This window comes from Cyrtonyx montezumae, unplaced genomic scaffold (assembly GCF_038088225.1).
Source record: "Cyrtonyx montezumae isolate F1298 unplaced genomic scaffold, pur_monq_1.0 scaffold_17, whole genome shotgun sequence".
In the NCBI taxonomy this organism is placed as follows: domain Eukaryota; kingdom Metazoa; phylum Chordata; class Aves; order Galliformes; family Odontophoridae; genus Cyrtonyx; species Cyrtonyx montezumae.
Genome location: NW_027071903.1, coordinates 3,483,511 through 3,504,473, shown reverse-complemented (window position 1 = coordinate 3,504,473; position 20,963 = coordinate 3,483,511). Strand labels below are relative to the sequence as shown.

At 37.5% G+C, this 20,963-nt stretch overlaps 1 protein-coding gene across 1 annotated transcript in view; it reads right to left on the bottom strand.

The window, feature by feature from the left end:
* Positions 1 to 835: 835 nt before the first annotated feature.
* Positions 836 to 20,963, bottom strand: part of ADAMTS18 (ADAM metallopeptidase with thrombospondin type 1 motif 18) — a 65,253-nt gene continuing 45,125 nt past the window's right edge. Inside the window, exons 17-23 of the mRNA XM_065734240.1 lie at positions 13,570 to 13,708; positions 12,410 to 12,536; positions 7,945 to 8,149; positions 5,587 to 5,778; positions 5,031 to 5,243; positions 3,957 to 4,104; positions 836 to 951 (exon numbers count right to left, since the gene is read on the bottom strand). Coding sequence (XP_065590312.1) covers positions 836 to 951; positions 3,957 to 4,104; positions 5,031 to 5,243; positions 5,587 to 5,778; positions 7,945 to 8,149; positions 12,410 to 12,536; positions 13,570 to 13,708 — 1,140 coding nt within the window. The remainder of the gene's footprint in view (positions 952 to 3,956; positions 4,105 to 5,030; positions 5,244 to 5,586; positions 5,779 to 7,944; positions 8,150 to 12,409; positions 12,537 to 13,569; positions 13,709 to 20,963) is intronic.

Below are 20,963 nucleotides of genomic sequence, written 5' to 3'. Positions count from 1 at the left end.
GTTCCTTGAGTTAGTTGAAATATGAAATTCTATTTTACTTGTAACACAGCAATGTTAAAAGTCCAAATATTCTAACGCTGAATATTTCTAGGAATACATTTCAAGTTACTAGTTAACCTCTGAGTTCCTACACAAAGCAGAAAATGAATTCTTCAAAACAACATAAGCATGATGCAAAACTTGCTTTTCCAGCAGCAAGTGCAATAGAGAAGCACCATATATCTTTGTAGTGCACTTACTTCTCATGGTCACATGCGTGACTCTGGGTTCTCCCAGCAGTATTTGAAAGTCTTCCTGTGAAAATGGCAGTGAACAGCTTCCTTACCCTGGGACCATATTATCTCAGAAGACAAAGAAGGAAACACTTTTGATGGTGTGATCTATTGGTGATGGGAGAATGGTTGGACTGGATGATCTTACAGGTCTTTTCCAACCTTGGTGATTCTGTGGTCTGTCATGCTGCCATGCTGCAATCTTATTTCTTGCTTAGCATTCTGGTAAATTAGCCAGAAAAGGCATCCTTACCTTATTTTCTTCCTCGTAATGTGTGACAGTGCAAAGTGACATTTTTAAGGAAAGAAGAACTGCCCCTTGAGTCTCAGTGTTCAAGTGATCCATAGTACCCTGTACTTTAGTGAGGTCAGCAAATGAAAAAAAAAAACATTCATTTTTCAACATCTATCCAACAATTACTGCACCTCAGACATTCCCTTAGAAAAAAATCTCTTCCATCAGTGGTTCGTGTGGCACCATGTCTTGACTCAAAGTGAAGTTAGTTTCAACGTAAATTGAAGAAAAAATCTTGTCAGTGAAGGGTTCAGGTAACGTGCTGCTATCAGTTCTTCTTTGTGCATGATTTACAGCACTGCTTGCCATAAAATTTGTGGTTACAGACACCGTGCTGGGGTACCAGATGACACCAACTGAAGAAATCCACACAAGAAGGATCATCTGAGAGAGAGAAATGCAAGCAGTTTTAGCATTTCTACAAATCAGACAGTAGTTTCACCAGTGCTTTACGAAGTGACTTATTTCTCTGCATTTAGCTCCTTAGGGATTGAAAGGAATTGCTCTTGTAACCTAAGTGTTTCAGTTAGGTGGCATGGACCAGGCTTTTTTAGGACTATTCCATAGTGGTGAAAACTTAATTAACTAATGGGAATAGGGACAGGATGGCAATGTCTTGTTCTGGAAAACCTAACTTCTGACTAATTACAAAAAGAAGTTGGAAAAAATTTATCATTACTATTTCATTTCACAAACTTACATGCAGCTCATGTATACCCATGGCCCAGTAGCTTCAAAAACATTTCACAGTTGCTCCTTTTTAGAGTTTTGGAGTGGATGCTTTACTTGTCTTTAGAAGAGCAGAGTGGTGATTCACATGGATGATTTATAAACAAATTCACAATGTCTGGGAGAGCAGTCATTTAAATGAGATTCAGCAAAATTTGTAGCTAAACTGAAATCTCATCTATAACTGTGGGAAAAGATTCCATTCCACTCTCAGAACTTCTGTTAACATGGTCAGTAAAAGGAATTCACAAGGGGACACTGAAGAAAATCTAGCCAGTGTTGTCTGCATGCGGTTTGGGGAGTTATCTCGATCTCCCTGTATGAATTTCTTTTGAGTAGTCACTACTTCACTTTTTTAATTACCTTTTTTATGATGGCAACGGTGATAATTTTGTACCTTTACCATCCTCAGATTTATCTGGATGAACAGGAAAATGGAAAATACTGCCATTTTCTTGCTCAGTTTTTAAAAACAGAATCCCATCTGTAAACGCTATTGTTATGCAAAGATAACACTGCCCCTGAACAGTTTTATAGGAACTAGAAAGCTCAGTGACACACTGCGTACCACCTTAATCGAGCGTCAGGATTCTCCACCAAAGCAGTCAACAGATGAAAAGCTGCTCAGCTCAAGGCAAGGAAAGCTGTTCCACGCTGGGACCATCACCCTCCATGTAAAGGCTAATTTTTGGAAATTACAGGTGACTGTTTTTGTTATGGTTTGGTCTTTTTTTTTTTTTTTTTTTTTTTTAATAATAAGCACTGAGGAGGTAATGTTAATAAATCTTTGTCCCCCTTTTGAAGACTGAAGTGCAACATTAGCATTACAGAGGTATGGCCAAAAACTTTATTCTTGGGGCCTAATCCAAAGGCTATTGGAATGAACACAAAGACTCCCACAAACTTCAATGGATGCAGACCAGGCTGTCAGTTCCTTATTTCTATTTACTCAAGTATTTACATGTTGTTTTAATTTTGATTTATTTCAAGCATTTGGATTTGTTCAGAGTTATGGTGACCGTAACTGAATCTAACAGATGGAAGTGACCCAGCTTGTCTAGGAAAGTGTGTAAACTCTCCCTGAAACATTAATTTCTCAACTGTGATCACTGAGCTGGAGCTGCATGACTGATAATGGAGACTGATTTGCTTCGATGTGATTCCAGCACAGCTGGTTCCTTCTTTTTTTGCTGGTTTAGACAGAAAGTTAGAGAGCAGTGAGGAGATAATTGATCTCTAGAGCCTGACGACCCAGTTATAATAAAGGTGAAAGGGCTCCTGCAGATGTGAGGCAAGAAAGAAACAGGCCAAGGCCAAAATTAGTAACAGACATTACTTCAGACATGAAATATAGCAAAGGGAGGCTGGGGTGAAGGAAGAGTGCTTGCTGTATCGTGACAGAAGAGGATGAACTACAGAAATTCTGAAGTACAGCAGAACTACTTTAGGAATGTTAATTACCATTTGAATTGTTAAGAATATTTAATTATAAAAATAGGAAAAGTGCTCAATTATGTGTTTCAGGTACATTTAATCAGTATATCCCTGTTAGAATTCAGGTCTGCTCGATACTCTGCATGCCTTGAGTTACTACAGTGGGACAGTCTAGCTCTTCAGATACCACTAGGTTCTGCAGGGTTCGTGTGCACAGTGAATATCATGAATCATTACAGACGAGAGGGGTTGTTGCCTAACATCAAATTACAAGGTGCAGGGCCAGAGGTTGACCATTGCTCCCAGCTCTACTTGATTTCTCTTGCAATTCAGCTTCCTTTATAGATGGTACTTTCAGCATCTTGTTTTAAAATGGTAACAAGACACTTGATGTACACTACATTGAAAGTTAATGATTGAAGTGCTCTAACATCTCTAGGTAACTGTTAATACAATGGGCAAGCGTTGACCTCCGTTAATATTTTTCCTCACTTAAGGAGTCACAAACTGTAACCAGCTTGTGAGCAAATACACTGGATGGGATAAATGCACCACTCTCCTCCTTTGGTGATTGTAAGATCATTCCCATTCCAACACTGACATAAAGATTCTTGCTACTCCAGAACTCAAAACACACTAAAGACATGAAGAGAGATATAGCAGACATACAAGTAGGGAAGAAAGCTGAATTTCATTTTCCCTGACCTATTGTGCCATACTGATCAGGAGGAGAAGCAAAACTGCACTTTAGACAAAGCATTTCTTTGCAACCACCTCCAGGGTGTTATCTGACACCTGGGTGGACTTTAAAACACTAAAAATAAATTGCAAGTTCTTACTGTTTAATTCAAAAGTCACTATTAATCATAAAAGAGTACCAGCATAGGACATTCACCAAAACATAAACTGAAGGTGCAGCTCAGAACAACACCATGTTAACTTTTTAAAAACAACACTTTTTTTTTGTTTGTTTTTTAAACATCTCTATTTATAAACTTTCTCTCAGTTATTCTCAAGTCTGCTTTAAGAGAGCTAACTCTGAGAAGAGATGTAGTGTTGAGAGTAACTGTAAAGCTGCAAAGATGGGAAAAGTTGTTTGTTTGTGGAAGAACATGTCGAGTACAAATGTTCAGTAGGCGTAACTGGAAAAGGTGATTTTTACTGGACATAAAGTATATCCATGTGTATTAATATAAGCTGCTGCAGAACACAGAGCTGAGTTTTACCTTTTTTTGCAGGGGCTGGGCAGAAGTTAGTATTGCAGGCTCTCAGTACTGCTGGTTTCTGATGGGGCAGGCACCCAGAGGATGGTCTCCCTTGGCGCAGACACTGTACGCTCCGGGTCTGCACTCCCCCACCACATGTTACTGTACACTGTAGATAAGAAACAACAGCAAAAAAATCTTTAATTATAGAGAGTCCCTCAGAGTCTATGAAAGCCAAAGGAAAACATTTTGAAGAGCTTTAGCTGAGGCTTTCAGAGAGAGGTCAGGATCAGATGTGTTGATGCTTGGTGATCCCCGTCAGGACCACATTTTCCAAGGTGTGTGTGTCTGTTCTACACACTTGAACTCTTTTGAAAATATGATTATTTAAGGATTCAACTGAAAATTTGGTTCCTTACTTAGACATGTAGACATAAACTGAATATTTTAGAAAACCTGTTCCTCATTGGCTGCACTGACTTCTTTTGAACTCTAAGCCTCTGGGTCCAATCCTGCTGTCGGAGCAGAGATAAAGCTCCCACTGGAAACATAATTATAGCAGTATCTGGGGAAAAACACTATGCATTTGCAGGAAGATCTATGAAGTACTTTAGAATGAATAAGCCTTTTACTCGTATGTGTTTCGTGAAAAGTTGTCTTTAAGATAAATGTGATCATTTTCATCTGATTACAATTGTCAGGCATACGTTGTTTCATGTAAATGTTATTGAATGAGTGTGTGGCTCATTGATATGTGACTCATAAAGTAGATAAGTTCCAGAAATACAGAAGCTTATTTGCAAGAATGTAGAAACAAATACAGACTGATCCCCTAATTAATCATTGTATTTAGGGAATTTCAGGCAATCTGTGCAGATCCTCAAATACATTGTGCATATATCTATGTAATAGTTCAATTACAGTGCAGTCAGAAGACTGAAAAGGAAGTGTTGAGAAACAATTGTGGAATCAAGTGCCATTGGAGCACAAGTAACATTTTAGGGAAGCCTTCTTGAATTTTAGGACAAAGAAGTTAACTGAACTAAAACATATCATGGATGGAATGGGAGGGACAAGAAAGCTTCCTGCTCCTACCTGCTGCCAGGGTGAGGAATACCAGCCAGACACCATGTTATACAAAGTTTGGGATGGACAGGGTCCATTGTTACAAGCTTCCTCCAGGTCTACGTTTGGTTTCTTGATGTTTCTACATCTTCTCTGAGGAAAGGTGATTAATTTCCCATGGATGCTTTTCTCACCACATTTTAGTTCTCGCTTGCGTACACCCGGGCCACAGGAGGCTGAGCACTGTAAAAGCAAAGCACATCTTTTAATTCTATAGAAACACATTCAAAGGAGTCTGAGCTATGCCCAAGACAACCTAAATTACATGAAAACTATAAAAGCATTATAAAACCCTAAAGTCCACGTGTGTAAACAGAAATATGAAGCTAAGTCACTGGAAGTCCAAAAAGACAAAGACATTGAGTACATCTGCGCACATCTGAATGTTTTTATTGTGGCTTGCCCACAACAACTGATTTCCAAATGTCAGCTCAGCTTTTCTTTTTTCCTATGCTGTTTGACTTTGTGTCCCCAAGTCAACATTTTCAAAGCGACAGAAGGAAGACAGTAGTGAGCAGTACTTTACCTCACTCCAGGAAGCAATCACCCACTGGAGCCGGTCATTTTTGGGGCAGCGTCCTAGCACACAAGTCTGCTGGGATTCAGGTTTATGGTCTTGGCTGCACATGCTTTCAGGCAAGATTTTAAGCTTGGGAGAACTAGTACTTGTGCAGTAGACGTCCCGTTTCTTAACACCTCTCCCACAAGTTTTGGAGCACTGTGATGGAAAGAAATATTCATCTGAGCTAGAAGAAATGTAAATTGTCATAATTTTTTTTACAGCAGAACATAGAAACCATTGTAAATGTGCTCTGTAGCTGCCACTCTAACAGAGGTAAACTTGAAATTCCACAACAGCAACATCAGTATGTCAGTCTTAAACTTTTCATCTGAGTGTTGTCTTTTTGTAAACTATGAACTCTTAACAGCCCCCATGTAGGACAAGTAATATCTTATTTTTCTGTAGATGAGGGAAGGTGGACTTGCGGGCAAAACTGTTTTTTCTCTAGACAGCATAGTTGAAAGCTACTTCGAACCTCCCATCTGAAAATCTCCCGCAGCAAGATGTTCTCAACTATTTGTTATCTTGTCCTCATGTTGGCCCAGAGGGATGAGACAGCAGCAAAGAAATCTATGTAGGGAATCTATACATAACTCCTTCACTGAATGAATCTCACAAGAAGACAGTATCTGATACAGAAAATGGTTAAGATGCTTGACCAAAGTTAATTGCCAAGGTTACAACAAAGCTTAGGACAAGTCACTAGTGAATAAATATGAATTGCTTAATTGTGGTTCATCTGAAAAGACATTCCATAGCTTTCACTGCCTCAGCATGCAACAAAATGCATTAATGAGCCATTTCTGACGAAATGAGGGAACAGCTCTGAAATAATGCTGTGGACTTTCTACCTTGTTGCACCCTCTTCTAAGTGTTCTTCTTCTTATACTAATTAATAGGTACATTCCAGTGTGGACTAACACATTATCACTGTACAAATTAAATCATGAATGTTTTCTAAGGATTTCATGAAAGCAGAGTGCACTGAAATAGAACAGAAATACCTGTTTGCTGAAAAATCTCTGGTTGTAATCTTATCCCCAAACAGATGGAAAAGCCTTTCATTTAAAATGATTCTCTGATTTGTGAAGAAAGACTGTGTAGTTTGCATTTTTTCCTTTAACTCTTTTGAGCCTGTGATACAGCAGCTTTCAGCTGACTCTTAAAACTTTGCTAAATTGTTCAGTAAGCCTGGTTCAATAATTCCACAAGTGAGGGCTTGTGGACTTGGATAACTGTGTTAAAACTTTTGATAAAGTTTGAAATTGTGGATGTGTCTGAAGGTTTTGTTCTTCCCTTTTAAATATCTAGTCATCATATCTGTTTTTACAGCCTTTTGCCATAGTAACGTTTTCTTCACGTGCATTGGAAGAGAAAGTTACTTATCTGTCCCAGTACGTTACAAGGCACTCACATGAAGAAGCAATCTGTGCTTCTCAACCTGGAAAGCTTAGGTCAAGTTGTTCTCAAACACCTAAAGAATAACAGTAACAAGAGGAGTACAAAGGAGTAATAAAATCTGCAGTAAATTCAACTCCACCTTGAGTCTTACTAAATGAATATGGAAAAATCAAAATAATTCTTTTGTGTATAGGTTTACTGTCATCTGTCTCTTACATCTAAAGATTTCCCAACACTTGATTTATCCTTACATTCACAGCTCATGCCAGCAGCAACAGTAGTCACAGACAGAGCAGAGCAGAGTTTTGTGTAAGCATGTGTGTGCTTTTTAACTCAGACTGGTTTAATGTCAAGCTCTTCATAGGTTTGTGAAGCAGGGTGTGTACACACAGGAATCTGCCTAGGGGCCTTATGCCCCTCATGGAGATTAACTGCAGCAGTGTTCTTGCTACAGAAGAGTTACTCCGACAAAGACAAAAGTACAGAAACAATTACTGTACATGTAAATCACACCTTTATCAATCCACAATTAAAAAACTTGTGTGAACTAACGATTCCAAATATTTCTTCATTCCTTGACCACCACTCATTTCTAACAAAAGTTCATACTGCTTTAGTAACTTATTTCAGACAGGAGTTAATGGCTTTCAATTCTCTGAGCCTTAAGTTATGAAACCAGAAAAGATCTTCAATCTGTTTGTATGCACCAGAAAGGACACCACATGTTCCCTTCTGGAAGCCCTCCTGTCTGACCACATATCAAGGCTCATTAAAATATAGCTTACAAGTTATCATTTCTATGAATAGAACTATGTGCACAATATTGATTTTCACAGTTTGCACCATTTCCTTTCTCTGTGTAGAATTTTTGGCAGTTTTAATATGTCAGCAATAGAAAATACAAGTATTTTTAAAGATTACCTGAGACCATGGTCCAGGGCTCCACTCAGGTGGGCAGTCTTGACTATTGCATATCTGCACTTGTGTAGGGGTACTAACAGGACACAGGGAATGGGCCACCACCTCCTCTCTTTGGAAAGCCTTTTTCTGGACACACTGGATGAGACGAGTTTGTTGCCCCCCTCCACAGGATCTGCTGCATGCGCTCCATTCTCCCGCTGACCAGCTTAACAGAGAAAACATATATTAGAAACACAGGATGCCAATTCACTTTATCAACACGTGTGAGCCACCTATCAAACGTGAATTATTCAGGGATTCTGCTTGATCTACTGATGTACTGATAATCTTTTCAAGCTATCAAAAAACCTTAATTATTTAATCTTTCTTCAAAGAAGAAAACATTTTGTTTGGGAACAAATATAAGTAATAGAACTAGAAAAACCAGTATTAAAAATATACAGTTCACATCTACCAGAATTAACTTGCCTATGAATCTAATCTGGAATCTGAAATTCCATGGGGACAGAGAGAGACACTGCCATTAAGGCTGGTGGAGTATCTAGAAAATCTAAAGATCTGCCTACCAAATCATCATTCCTTTTTAACTGCGTCAGTATTTTAACTGAAAAACTCCCTACAAATGGAAAAGAAAAATATTCTCTGAAGAAATGAGCGAATGACCACTTTTGCCACTTCAGCTGCTAAAGAGACCTCCAAGAAGACTAACAGAGAAGAGAACAAAACAAAAGCCTGATTGATAAGGCACATCTATAAATAGATGAGATTGTCTCACTGGAAAACTGTAACCTTTGCTGTTATGCTGCTTTCCTTGTTATCTTCTCTTTCATAAAAACCCACAAACTGGAAGAAGGTTCACCTAATCAGGTATGTGGAAACAGGTGGCATTGCAGGGAAGGAACGGGACCAACTTAAGTAGGCATGAACCCCCCAGAGCATTTTTGGCAGCCTGACAAATGTTGGCATGGTAGTGTCCAGTGATAACAATATCAAACCTCAGCTTGCCTCTAGTTGCAAAAAAGAATAGACTTGCTAAAATCAGCAGTCCTGTCAATAGAGTTTGGAGGATTTAAATCTCAGACTAACAAATTTGTCAGACAGAAGATGTGGGATCTAAATAAAACAGTAAGAACTTAACCAGTAAAAGCTGTTCAGCAAATCTACACTCCAGTCACAGGCAAGCTTCAGTTATGCATGCTGTCACTAAAATTACACAAAGACCGAAGAATCACTGCCAATTCCTTAGGCTGAGTTCAGTTTTGAAATGTCAATGGCTGCTCAGTATTTCTATTACTGAAGCACTGGGTGGGTCCCCAACCCTTCACAGACACACAACCAAGTGTCTGTCCTCAAAGGCTTCCAATGTACGACCATAAGGAACAAGAAGATGGGAAATGAGTGAAGAAAACAGAGGAAATTAGGAATGATTAAATGATTACTTGAAATCTGTTACTGAAACACGCAGCACTGAATTCAAGTACTTTACAGATTTTTCATAATTTATGTAGCAGAAAAGGTTGTGGGTTATTTTGGTCTCAAATCCAGCTGCTTGGCCTATCCTACATATCCTACAGCACTCACCCTGCGATGACTAGAATAGCTGCTCACATACAGTTTTAATGACAAGAAAGGTTGCTGTTTTTTTTCTTTTCCTACTGTTTGAAAGATGACCAGCATCCCATTTGCCTGTCTGATCACATCTGCCTGAAAGTAAAACTAATTTTAATTGTTTTAAAATATACAAAAGTCCTGTTTGGGTAAAATTCCTTTGGGAACAGAACTGATCTCAACTCTCAATCTAGAAACTTCAAGTAACTGTCAAAAGAAGTGGGAAATATAAAATGACCCAATTTAAGGACAAGGAAATATTAATATGAAAAGTCAGCAGTTATCCAGAACACATTGTAATTTTGTTTTTGTCAAATTTAGAAGTATGTGGACCTTCGCAATACAAACATCTGGAATAAGTTAATAGTTTTAATCCATTCAATGACTTTTAATTAGTTTCTCTTGATGTTTTTGACAACCATGATTGGCAGAGCAATCAAAAACAATCATTTTAAGAGTCTATTTGGCCTGACTGTCCAGAAAGTTCTCTTCTTTGTAGAGGAGATGGCAATAAACTTGCTTTAATGTCCTCTAGTAAACTGCCGTTTTCCAGAATTATCTGGGCTATGATCCAAGAGTATCTTTCATTAGCTCAAATAACTAAGTAATTATGAGCAGATTTGACAGTTCTGAAATCCAGCAACAGTGTGTGGTTCTGATGTCTGTGTTCTTACTGTTGGGATGACAGTTTTGTTCTCGCAGTCTTTGTTCCTATACAGCAATTATTCCTCACTGACCTTTACAAGTCTGGAATCTTCTCATTCAAGTCACAAAACAGACATATCTCATCTATTAGTCACCTTCTTTCCTTGCCTATTCTGCCCACCATATTTGTTTCTTCTTTATTTGCTGTCTATCGTTTCCTCCATTACATTTACTAATTTTTCTAATGTCGCCCCATGTGGTTTTAAAAAGAATTAATCAGTCAGTTGAATTGTTTTTTTCCCCAAATGCACAGTCTGGGGAAGCCTGGGGCTTTTACAGTTTTTATTTCTGTACTACTTTTAAGGATCAAGTTATTAACTGTGTTGTAGTAAATCATGAAAATATTAGACTGCATGTCAAAATGGACATTCAGCATTTTCAGTGATATTTATACCAGTGGATCTTCAAAACATGTCATGGTATCTGTTTAACAGAAATAGAAATTCTCTGTATGGTTCAGAAAGAGAAAATAGAGATGAAAATCTGAAAATCATTTTGCTGAAGTTTTACAGCATAACAATGCTACATGAAAATGAAGGTGAGCATAAGCTGATGAAAAAAGACTCTGGGAACATCACAGACACCACATTTCTGCCTACATGATACTATGTTCATCTGTTAAAAATAATTCTGGCAGGAGATAAGTCACATGCAAACAGATTGTGTTTGGCTACAAAGATTACTTAAAATTAGTATTCAGAAAATCATGTGGCTAAAAGCAATCTAAAGAAATTGCTGAAGCAGGAACATGGGGCTCTGATGTGACATGCTGCCATTATTTAAGTCTTATCTCTATCCTTTTGTGGTTGCAATGTGTAATTTACCATTTGGATTCTGTGCTCTCTGCTGTAATCTTTAAATTTTGCAGGAAATTCCAAACTATTACTGGACTGTTTTTTTGAATGTTAAACATATTGCAAATTATGGATTCTGCAGCAAAAGCAACGCTACCATAGAGCATGTCTGTCTTTTTGCCTCACCCCATCATCCTCTTCTGCACTGGGGCAGACAGAGAAAACCTATTAAATGTGTTGTTTTTATCAAGTATTGGAGTGGGCTTAACTAAGTGGTTTTACACTTACTGGGTTCATCACCACCACCACCCAGTAAAACCAGCAGATGACACGAGGACTAGAGCTCCTCCACTTCTGCCTTCTGCTGCTCGTGCACTTGAACTGTGTTTTCAAACAATATTAATTTTCCTATGCAACAATTAAATTTTTCCAACATATCACTGGAGAAAATCTCCTGTCCTGGAAGTCAAAAGTCTTTTCTGATCTTTAGTGTTATTATAATTTTATAGTAAAGTTGAAAAACCAGGAGTCCAAATGTTAAAAAAACCAGCAGGAGACAGACAGTCAGTGTACCCTTAAATCTCCCCATTTAAATTCTGAGCCACATGATACTGTGTTTAATTATATGAACACACAACATTTTTTTCCAAAGGACTCCTACCACAGCTACTATAAATCAGTGTAACTCCTTTGTTTTTAAAGGAGCTCTGTTGATTTATACCAGCTGGATTCTAAAGGCTTATCTATATGTCATTGTCTTCCTTTGCATCTCACCTTTCTTATGTCTTAGAAAATAAGGTTGTTAACATAAGAAATGTCTTTATATTTATTTTAGTGGGAGCAGGAGCTTTGCTGACAATTTATTTGGCTAAGATAGTCCTCTGTATATATACTGTATGAAGAATTTTGCCCCAAAATCACTAATTGCACTTCACAAGATTCTTTTAGCCTAATCTAATATGTGGAATCTGAGTCAGAAGGCCAACCTTCCACATGGGGAGTAGCACTTTACTCAGGAAATGGTCTTATTGATTCAAGGTGAGTAAAGGTGGCAGAATGGGCCTCTAAGTAACTTAGATTTACTCAGTGTCACATAGCTAACCCCAGCATGGTGACAGAGCTGCAAGCAATCCTCAGGAGGTCTTGCTTAGCAACATTAGAAATACTGCCTCTATTATTATCATTGGGCAGAAGCCTACACAACTAACATTTTTAAACAATTACTGCTTTAAATTACAGAATAAAAATGGGTTCATCTAGCGGGCTGTACAATTCTGGGTGCCTATCACAGAGAACTTCCTTGCTAGCTAACTCAGTCATAAGGCATAATGAAAGGTAGAAAAATAAAGAGAACTTACTGTGCTGGGCAAGGATTAGTATTGCATAGTTTTGTTTCAGTTAAAGGCTTCATCCTTGGACCACAGAAAGAGGAATTAACTCGTGTACGATGATCTTCTAAACAGATTGCTTTTGCTGTAATGTGTCCTATGGAAGTATTAGAAAAAAAAAAGTGATAAAATAAATGTTTACTCAAAATTCAAAAGAAAATGAATTAGGAAAAAATTTTTATCTGAACCAGTCCAAGCTCATCCTCGGTACAATTCCACTGACTTCAACTAAGTGAAACAGGACCTCATTTGGTAACAGGCCTTTAATGCTAAATTCCTTAAACACTCTACCAGTGTGTCTAAACAACAAACTAACAAGGTATTTCTGAATTACACCTTCTTTCAAATTCAGGAACATAAAATGGCATTTCCTTGGATCATCCTGTCCAATTCTTCGATATTATGAACAACTGCATCACAGAATCTTCTTTATATGACCCACTTACAATTTAAAGGCCACTCAAATTCTCTTATTTTTGCTTTTTTTTTTTTCTGCAATATTTCCCATGTGCCACTTTTCTGCTTTCATTACATCCTAGAATTACTTCAGTTGACAGAACACACAGGATTTAAAAAGAATAAATACATGTTCTGAGGAAAGCTAATACCTAGAGGAGTATGGTAGTAAGTCTTCAGCTTATGTAGAATTTCAGACTTTATGTTCACTGAACTCAAATATTTGTAATTAAACAGCAAGAAGATCAGTGTGCAACTGTCAGTACAGTTCATTACAGTATTTTAGTCTTCAATTACTTTCTACAGACAGAAGAAATTAACTCATTAGTTGTTATCTTCCTGTGTTCCCAGGTCACAACTACATCAAAGCACATGTTTAATTCCCATGTTACTTCAACAGCAAGTAATGCACAGATTTACCTGAAGAAAAAATGACTGTCACCATAAAAGGCATGAATTGAGACAGTCATTATTTTTTTCTTTCTACCACAGAGCAAGTATAAAGGTACTTCCATCTATATTATAAGTTGTCAGATAAAAGAAAAAAAAGGACCAGGTGTTCAAGGTATGTACTGTTACACATGGTTGCAAAATTAAAGGCAGCTGAAATGGTTGAGATGAACGTATAAAGAAGAATGAAAATGAAGAGCATCATATACTAGGAAGTTACCTACCCCCACCACAGGTAGCTGAGCACTCTGACTGCACTGTTACCCAGGAGTGGCTGTGCTTTTTGACAGACGTCTTGTTTTCGTTGATTCTGGAAAATGTGTATTCCCAAGCAATGCCAGGATTTTTGCCTTGCAACAGGATCTACAGATGGGTAATTGGAGTTTGGTTTTAAGAAAAAAATAAAATATAAAAAATAAAAGGGGGAGTGTTAAAAAAAAGGCATTCTGTGATTTGGAAGATTAACTGATTAACTAATGCATTTATTAAGATTAACATAATGTATTTATACGCACCATGAAATAAGTTTCCAGAGACCTAGTTCTTTGTTATGCTAAAGCTCATCAAAGCAATTCCTAAACATCAAACTTTCTTTGGACCAGCACCTGCAGGACATCCAAGCAGAGTGCAGAAACGGCCTGTCTGGCCTTTAGTAATTCATGTGCAAAAATTTGGTTCATACCTCAAGCTCACATGTAATTCTGAGCTCTTGCCTCATCTGATTCTAACTGTTATGAAGTTGTGGTATTTACATGGCCAAAATAAGAGTAAAGCTTAAAATTTCTAGTAAGATATCTTTAAGCAACAATTCAGAACACAGAAGAGGGAGGATGAGAAGATATAAAAAATAAAAATGTGGCTACTAGCTTTACTTCTGTGGAGGAATATTATCCTGATGCTTCAAGACAGCAAATGGAAAGAGAGCAAATGATCCCTGGCATGCTGGAACAAGAGATGCTAGTATCTATCATTCAGAGAACAACCTCACAGCAATGTCAGGAACTTGCAGCCTCCAGCTGACTGAGTGCCTCTGGGTAAATCCTGCACATCATGCAGACTGCTCCATACATGTTTTAAGTCACTGGGCTACACTTCTTTCATTAGTATTGAAGTAGATAGAGTTATAACAGGGAGCTGAAATCTGTAACTTCCTCTCCTTCTAGCCAGCAGTTAAAGCTACAGCCCCTCCTTCCCATCCTTGAAACCACAAGAGGATATGTTCACAAAGCAGGAACTGCATCACATTCAGGTTTATTACGTCCCATATCATCCCAGCTACGGATTAAAAGGGTAAAAGTCAAACTCTGGAAAAGTACTGAAGACAAAATACCGTACAGCACAAAACCATGTAATTTAAAGTCCCTGGCACTCAGCTAAAAAATGTTATACAATGCATAATGTTCAACCAAGTTTTCATCAGGAATGCAGTGCTATTGCAAGGTTACAATTTTGCCAAAGTAATGAGCATATAAAAAGTTTTCTATCATATTTTCAAACATTCATTATAAAGCCTTCCTTTAACAATCCAATAACTGAAGTCTGCATATACAGCCAAGTTATCAGACCTACAAATTTGGAAAGACCTCCAGTGCTAGTTCTACTTAACTGGATACGTTCCAGCATCTTTTCAGCCAACTGGCATTTGCTCCCAAATTTACAGCTGGCAAAAAAAAACCTCCTTAAACATTTCCAGTTCCTCAATACTGTTTAATGTCTACCTTTAACACACCAACCACCTGACTTCAGACACAACACTCAGCAGCTCTGACCGCAGGGCGCAGAGTTATAAAATTTACAGCTTCTTGAGTTTGAAAACCACAGACTCTATGGCTGGAATCTGCCAGATCTACTCTGTAGAAAAAGAACTGTGGCTTTTGCTTAGGGCATAAAATGTTAAAACAATGGATAAACTGAATTCTCCTGAGTAAAGAACCTTTTCCTTTTGCTGCTAATTTTGATTTCAAAGCTAACCAATACATTTTTGAAACTAGCTGTGCATCTGCCCTTTCTTTGAGATGCATTTTTATTTTTAATTTTTTTTACTGTGGCTACCCTAAGTCTCCTGTACAGTATTCCATTTTGCAGGTCAGAATTCTGAAGAGCCTGTCCACATGCCTCTTTATGCTTGAGGCTTTGTGCTTTTAAGGTGATATGAAGTCACTTGCCATACACTGAAACAGAATAGACTAAGTTACAAAAGATAAGCTCCTCTTCCTCCCATAATAATCTGCCTAACGTACAGGAATATATGCAAGTGTCTGGCAGGTTAGCCAGATGTAAAAATGACCTAGTCTCTGTGAAGGAGAGGGATAGGCGCCCACTACTTACAAAGTACTTTACTTTACTTACTTAAACAAAAAGCCAGGTGAAGGAATAATTACTGTTTACCTATATGTGTTTCCCCTATCTGCTAAATGAAAATGTATTCGCATTTTTACTCACTCTGTATATGCATCATTTACAAAATGGGCAGGAGCCCAGACTTTGAGCCGCTGCATACATGGCAGCTGCATCTTCAAATTGTGTCCACATTTCCTGGGTCCTCCCATGTTTTGTAAGTCTTCAATAATTTCTTGAGGTGCACATTGGAGCTGAGCTGTCTCCAGAGTTACACCAGTAAGGGCAGGCTAAGAAGCTTGTGCAGAAGATGAGTGTCTGGCTATGTTATTTGGATTTTCAGAAAGATGCTGGTGAGCCTGCAACTTTGATCCACTCTGAATCTACATGCCATTTAATAAATGTATTAGCATCCAAAATACTAACCCAGATTCTGATTTCTTTGATCAGTCGAGATTAATCACATTGGCATTCATGAAGTTAATTTGTTTTCAGTAGTGTAAATCTAAGCATGGAGGATATGATCCTTGTGGAAAGCTGTTACAAACGGTTACAAAAAAGGGACCATTGGCTCAAGGGGCAGTTACACGGGATCCTTGACCACAGCTAACACCAGGAGCTTCAAAGGAAAGTGAAAGAACACCTGTAGAGAAAAGCATCAGTAAAGGAAGGATTGCATCTGTATTGGTTGCTTAAGCCAAAGCTTAAACAAAAGAGTTTTTATCCTTTCAGTATCTCTAAAGTCAGTTTAAACAAAATAACTAAAAGCTTATGACAAACTTGTTTTTCAAGAAAGTCCACTAAGGTCATTAAAAGGCAAAATAAAAATAATAGAGTATCCTTGAAAGGTCCTGCATGATCTCATTCCTACTTCAGCTGTTTCAAATTTATCTTATGTTGTTATTGTGTCTCCATTTTTTTTAATTTTTTTTACTGTTCACATGCCAAACATACAACCTTCAGGGATGCTGTCCAGCTAGTCTCTCTTCACTGAACGAGAACCCTTTTATCCGCTGTATTGGATCAACATCTGTATCTTATAAGCACATCTTAGCTTTCTTTAACTTACTTTCTCTTTAGGGGAAATCAGTACAAATTTATCATCTAGTAGCTAATAATAAATGTAATGTTTTATAACTACAACTTGGCTTTCTCCCAGTGGCAGCTAGATCATCAGTAAAGTCATTCCACCTGGCCTTCCTTCTCTTTTTTTTTTCTTCCCTATTGACAAAGAGGAAGTGATTTACTGATTTTAATTAGACATTTGCCTGCTTTGAAGGTCCATTAGCCTTCCTGTGAATATTTGTCTCTTTGTAAAGCATCCTTTCCATCTGTTACTAACTGCTGTTAAAATAAACCACATTTTTTCACCATTAATTCACAATTCCTTGGTTAGAAATTTCACCAAGTCTGAGGTAAACATCAGTGAAGACACTGACGCCATCTCATCATGAAAAACTTACAGTGCTTTCTCAAATCAGATATAAGTTCTCAAATGACTCCATTCTTCATTTATTGATAGACTGGACAAATAAATCATCAAATGCCATGTTTTTAAGTTAGTTTATACAATATTTTCTGGGTTGACCTAGCAGTTCAGTTTCTTTTGCACTGTCAGAATCCTTCCCTTAATTCAAGTCAGTGGTGGAGGGTGACTGAATATTTCAGCAAATGGGAGCCACAAGTGACCCTCACACAAGACCTGTGTCAATGGAGCTCTCTGATGCCCATGCCCTCGGTGCTCCATCAGCATCTTAGAGAAAGTAATTGCAGCGTTTAGAGGTGATGACTGTCAGCCCTCATTTCCTAACCTCGATGAATGAACGATGAATTTACTGTTTGTTCCTCCTCAGGTTAAGTATTTTTCAGTTAAGAGAAAAACACTGTCAGGGTCCTTAAATTGGCAGTAGTGACCTTATATGACCGACAAATAAATAAGCGGAATATATTCAACTACTTCAAAAAAAATCCAGTATGTTTCCATTTAATTATGCTACAGAAAATATAATTTAAAACCTGGTATTGATTTCTGATCCTAAATTATCATTTAACCATCATCTTTCTACCCCGTTGACCTCTGTCCGTTATTCCATCTAGTCTGAATTCGGACATTTTGGGAACTGCCTTCTCAACCCCTGAATATTTCTCATTTAGGCTTTTACTGGTTTCTACAAACCCACAATCACCAACATATCAATATTACAAACAGCCATTTCGGAAAGATGCACAAATTTTAAGGTGCACTGTTATACACTACTTTGCTTTCCCTACATTGTGAATTTACTTCAACAATTGAGAAAGCGTTTTGACGAGTTCTTAAAATCTGCATTTACATTTCTAGTAGTTGTGCTCAGGAAATACTCATCCTACAACCTTAATTCTGCATTCTTCACACAGTGTTCTCCTCAGAAAATATCTGGCCACTGAAGTTTGTATTTTTAGTCCCACAGCCTAGTTGAATTACAGAATTGCTGCTCTTTGTCTTTGGTATTACTGGTTCCCATAATTACATACACATAATATATGTAAATATATGTGCATTTGGGGTTGGTTTTTTTGTGTGAAATTCCAGGATAGATAAGAAAATTACTTTTTGATTTTTGTCTCTCATCCACTACTGAATAGGACTACAAAGCCTGTTTAAATGATACGTGTCAGCTTAGCTATTGGAACACCTCACAGAAAAACACAGATGCACAGGAACATGCTGTACAATGAGATATAAATATGAAAAGTAGTATGACTGTAAGGCTGAACTATTTTACTTGTAGTATGCACAGCAAGAGGGAATTTTAAGGTTTTTTTTTAGGTTTCATCCTTCTTTCTTAATACATGCCTCAGATGTCACTTTCAAGAAAATGTTCTGGAGGAAGACTGCATTTCAAAGGAAGGGATTGCCTTGAGCACAGATGTGCTAGACCTGTCTGAAACCATGCTTGCAGAGCACGGGTCCCATCCTCTCCTGTGAATGTTGCTCAGAGGACACACATAACCTCAGCTCTCTGGATGCAGCAGATTGATTTGCATCCAGAAATTCAGTTGAAAACTTGGGTTGCTTGGGTCACCACCACACAAATGTCAAGCAAAACTATGACTACAAAATTAAGCACAAGCTCTGCTCATCTATCTTTCTGATCATAGTAGAACGACAGTAAATACATCTACAAAAACTTGTATTTTGTGCCACTTAATAAAAATTCCTGTATTTACTAGTGCAGTTTATTCAGTTTCTCAGTCCCTGCAGTGTATGTTTTTACAAGGACTTCCACGGAATTCTGGAAAAAATCAAATCCAGATAATAATTATTAAGTTGGTGTTAAATAAAACATAATTAAAAATAAAGAAAAAATATTTAAACTACAGGAAGAAATTGAAGTCTGGGCCCTGGAATGCCTCATCTTACTGAATATCAACTTAATTGGATAAAAAAATTGCTGGCAGGATTTATTTTGTATGCCTCTTTGAAAGTTACAAATGAGATAAAAACTAATCTACAACATAGCATGCTTAAATGTTCATCATTCAGCCTTCTCTCAGGTTCTAGTATTTATCGTTAAGTAGGATTTGTTTCAGTATTACTGTTGCAAACAGATATTCAGTAATGTCTTCACATAAATGCGTACTCTTCACTGGCAGTTTTTGCTGCTTAGTTATTGACAAAGCATAAATAATGGAGATCTCTGAACAAACAAGATTTTGCATATTTTCCAGAATTCATCTTGTTGCTTAAATTATTTAATGAAATCCCTATTACAGCTCATAGATAAATATAATTGGGGAATATGCAACTTTAACATTTCTAGTTGTTAGTATCCCTAGTTACTAAAGTCAGTGGTATAGGTATTTCAATAAAAATACAAGGGAAGTTTAAATAAGCTTTTGTAGGAGCAATAGCCTCAAGTTAAATGCTAAATCTTAATAAAACTGTTTAGCATAATGTGATAGGCTGGAAATAGAAGTGGTATTTGGCATTAAGCTTTTTTTCTTTATTCTGTGAAGTATTTGCACAATATGCAGCCAAGTCAGTCATCTACAGGCTATTTAGTATTCATACCTAAGTTCTACAACAATACAATTTACTTTGTATTATGACAAATAAAATTCTTGAGAGTTCAGATTAGCATTTCATAACATTTATAAGTAGGCTTTTTTCTTTGGTGTAAAGCTATTTTGGAAATGATTTGTGGACATGGAAGCATGTCTGTAACATGTAGGCCAAAATTCTTCTTTGGACTAAAATGTTCTTATTCACCTACATATCTCAAAAGAAAAATGTTCAAAAGAGAAAAAAATGTTTTAAGAAGGGATTACAAATTGTGATAATAATTTGCTAAAGCACATGCCTTTTTCCTATGTCAAATTGTCCACTCTAAAGTACCTTAACACATGCTCAAGGTCTGTGAGCTTCAATGGCGCTTAAATAGAAGTTTAAGTACATTACTCAGTATGAATAATGGTAAGGCTCTTCAATATTCAAAATAAAACTTCACTGAATAGCTGTGAAAGTTTAAATAATCCTTGAAGAATACATTTTGTATCACAGTCTATGTTTGCTGCATTTCTAAGTTTAAAGGAACAGAGCTGTGTAATGGAAAAAGGATGTTCTTGGTTACCCTTCCTGCTAAGCTTGTCCAGAGAGCAGTGCTCAGTTACGGTGTTACGTGATGGGATGAAGAACCACCAACCACTTCCCCAGAGTGGGTACAGCCCTCATGATCATGCCCCCCAAGTACTCTCCAGAGAAAGGGCTGTTGGATAGTGAGCTGGACAGGGTATTGCTGGAAGATGTGGGAAGGGATTGAACCACTCCTGGGGAGTGCTTCTTCCTTCTCCCATGAAAGAGAGTTTCTCCATCAAAACAGGCACACCAGACAAGTTAAAAATGCAGGGATTTGCTAGAGCCTTACAACAAAGCAGGCCAACTAATGTGGCTAATGATCTGTAAACACTCTTAGGTGATTCAGTCAGATACTGACCTTCAGATGTTCTGATATGCTTTAACAGAAAATCTAGTAAGGTAACCTAGTGCAGAGATGTTTCCCACAACAGAAGTACTCGTGACTCATTTTCAGTGCAACACTGCATCACACCATCTATGTACCAAATTCACTTTCTACTCAAAACAGCGTCAACACAAGATATCTGGCAGAAAGAGCAAGTGGTACAAAGTCCACTGGGAAATAAAGATACACAAAATTCTATATTCTAGATGCTATCACCAATAAAACTGAATCAACAGAAACTACCCAGGAACCTAATCCTAAAGGAGCCTAATTAAACC